The 2,500-nt window shown below is 39.1% G+C and overlaps 1 protein-coding gene across 1 annotated transcript in view; it reads right to left on the minus strand.

Moving 5' to 3' along the window:
- LOC137984811 (protein phosphatase 1 regulatory subunit 21-like) overlaps positions 1 to 2,500 on the minus strand; it is a 31,053-nt gene that overhangs the window by 16,699 nt on the left and 11,854 nt on the right. The window contains exons 13-15 of the mRNA XM_068832097.1: positions 2,294 to 2,395; positions 1,216 to 1,304; positions 474 to 610 (exon numbers count right to left, since the gene is read on the minus strand). Of these exons, the coding sequence (XP_068688198.1) occupies positions 474 to 610; positions 1,216 to 1,304; positions 2,294 to 2,395 (328 nt within the window). The remainder of the gene's footprint in view (positions 1 to 473; positions 611 to 1,215; positions 1,305 to 2,293; positions 2,396 to 2,500) is intronic.

Consider the following 2,500-nt stretch of genomic DNA (forward strand, 5'->3'; position numbering starts at 1 on the left):
GAAACGCCAAAGGGGACTTTTGCCGTGGCAATAGTGGGATGATGAAAGCAGAGATGACTGTAGAAAAACTATGTGAATCAATGTGTTTTGTCTCTAGTTTAGCTGCTCACCATAGCAAACTTTGTGGCAAAAGCTTTTGAGCCATGACAATTAACCTAGTGACAACCCATTTGTAGCCTCAACCAATGTAGTAGAAATGTTGATGACACCGTGACCCATGCCACCCCCAGCCTTGCTCAATCACCCAACTCTTGAAACAAAATCCCACTTTGTCCCTGTTCCTGTTTACATGTATACAGCTTCAGCAAGTAAAATTGCAGGACTGCAGTTTGATAAGAGATTAATATTGTTAAATTTGCAGTAAATTTCTCAACTCTTTGTCTTTTTCCTCTCTTGCATCTGCTTAAAGAGCTCTGCAATGAACCAACTTTCTGCAAACTTACAAATGTACATGGTTGTATCTTATTACTTACTTGCGGAGGCCAGGACCCTGATGTGAGAGCCAATCTTACTGAAAATCGTAATCAGTTTTGTTAGCGAGTGCAGTAGAGCTTTGTTGTAGGCCTCCAGTGTGGATGAACAGTTTGATGATTTGCATTCTTCGCTAGTGCTAATAAAACAAAATCATTAAAATAAGCTACCATCCTGGACAAAATCCTTGGGACAAAATTATTAAGTCAATAAAGCACAAGTGCTTTTAAAGGCAGCGTATTGGCATAACCTTCTCCCCCCTACCCTATTGAATCCTGGAAACATTCACAGAGGCTGCAGTTGGTTTTTGAACAGCATTGCTTGGGGGTGGAGATGGTGAAGGGCTCTTGAGAGGCTGCTATGATGGGAATTATTATAAAATATGAACTACACCTTCAATTGAAGTATTTTTGTGCACATTTAAGTGAAGGTGTCCCAAGAAATTTTGGCCACGATTATAGATTAATCCTGTTTCACTTCTAAATCAATCACAGAAAAAACATGAATTTTGGAGTAGATACCTATCAATTTTCAAGTCACAGACAAATACCATGTAAATGACTGAACAGTAAACTCGTGCACTCTACCAATGGAAAGGTTGTGGTTAACCCTTTGATGTCCAAACCGGCCTAAACAGTCTGTCTAACGCCAGACGATTTTACTCATCAATGGGGAACCCCTGGGAGTCAATGGGTTAATTGAGGATAAAATCATGTGGTATTTTTAGTTAAGTCAATCCATTACCTTAAAACATAGTAAGGTAAAAGCTTCTTTAAGTAGTTATTGTATTGGTGAAATGCTTCTGAAAAATCATGAAAGCCAGGAATAGTTTCCTAAAAAAAATAATTAGTTTTAATAAAAGCAAAGATGATTGAACGGTATAATGAATGGTCTCTCCAGAGGCAAATGTGTGTCAAAACATAAGAAATAATAAATTATTTTGTTTTTAATCCCCTTTCTGTACTAGTCTGCTGGCAGCCGGTTTTTTCTTTAAGGCTCTGACACTTAAACAGGTGTTTAGTTATCATGAATGCAAAAGGGTGGTATGGTAGTGACCGAGTTGGGAAGAAGGTGAGACAAGGGCGGTATGGCCGAGTCTCGTCCCACTCCTCTTTAAGATGGCTATAAATACGAGATACAAAAACCCTCAACTTGGCGCGTCAACATTGTTTCATTGCAACTTTGGGTTGATGTTTCTCGTTTTTCACCTTGCATGATCATCTTGTCGCACAACAAAAACATTCGTCGCGGGTTGAAGAAAGTTGTTGCGAAAAGTAGAGCACGAGTCTACTCTGAGCAACAAATTTTGGCATTGTCGCTCGTTTTTCATCAAGCTCACAACTTGTCGCGCAACAAATGTGCTCGTGTACTAGCAAATTAACCAATCAGCGTGCTGCATTTCTTCAACCCGCAACAAATGTTTTTGTTGCAGGTCAAGTTGACCATGCAAGGTGAAAAACGCGAAACATCAACCAAAACTTGCAACGAAACAATGTTGTGCGACAAGTTGAGGGTTTTTGTATCTCGTATTTCGCCGCCTCTCGCCTCATAACCCCTGCTGAATTTCAAGAGAAAAACAGACTGCCAGCAGTCTATTGCTGTACATGTATTTCAAGGTTTTATATTTTATCATTCACTATGCCAAAACACAAACTTGCGAGAGTCATTGAGGACAAGGTACAGCTAAACACCATTAGATGAATTTGAAAGTGATAGAACAAAAAATTTGAACAATAATTCATCTCCCTGACTTATTCCCATGGTGCTGCATGCACAGAGCTCCACTATAAAAATAGGTACAATAATAAGGCGCTTTCCTTACCATTGAAATTAAAGAATTTGTTTTGACGCTGTTATAGAAGGAACTAAATGCTTGATCAACAGATCTCAGCACAGTGCCATTCTCATGAAGGTAATTACAGAACTGGTGAGAGAAAAGCAAAAACATAAATAATTCATGAGAAAAAGGAAATATTGACATTTCACAACATCCTCACCAACTGTCACATACACTCGGTGAACCAGCACT

The sequence above is a fragment of the Montipora foliosa genome, chromosome 14 (assembly GCF_036669935.1).
Source record: "Montipora foliosa isolate CH-2021 chromosome 14, ASM3666993v2, whole genome shotgun sequence".
Lineage (NCBI taxonomy): Eukaryota > Metazoa > Cnidaria > Anthozoa > Scleractinia > Acroporidae > Montipora > Montipora foliosa.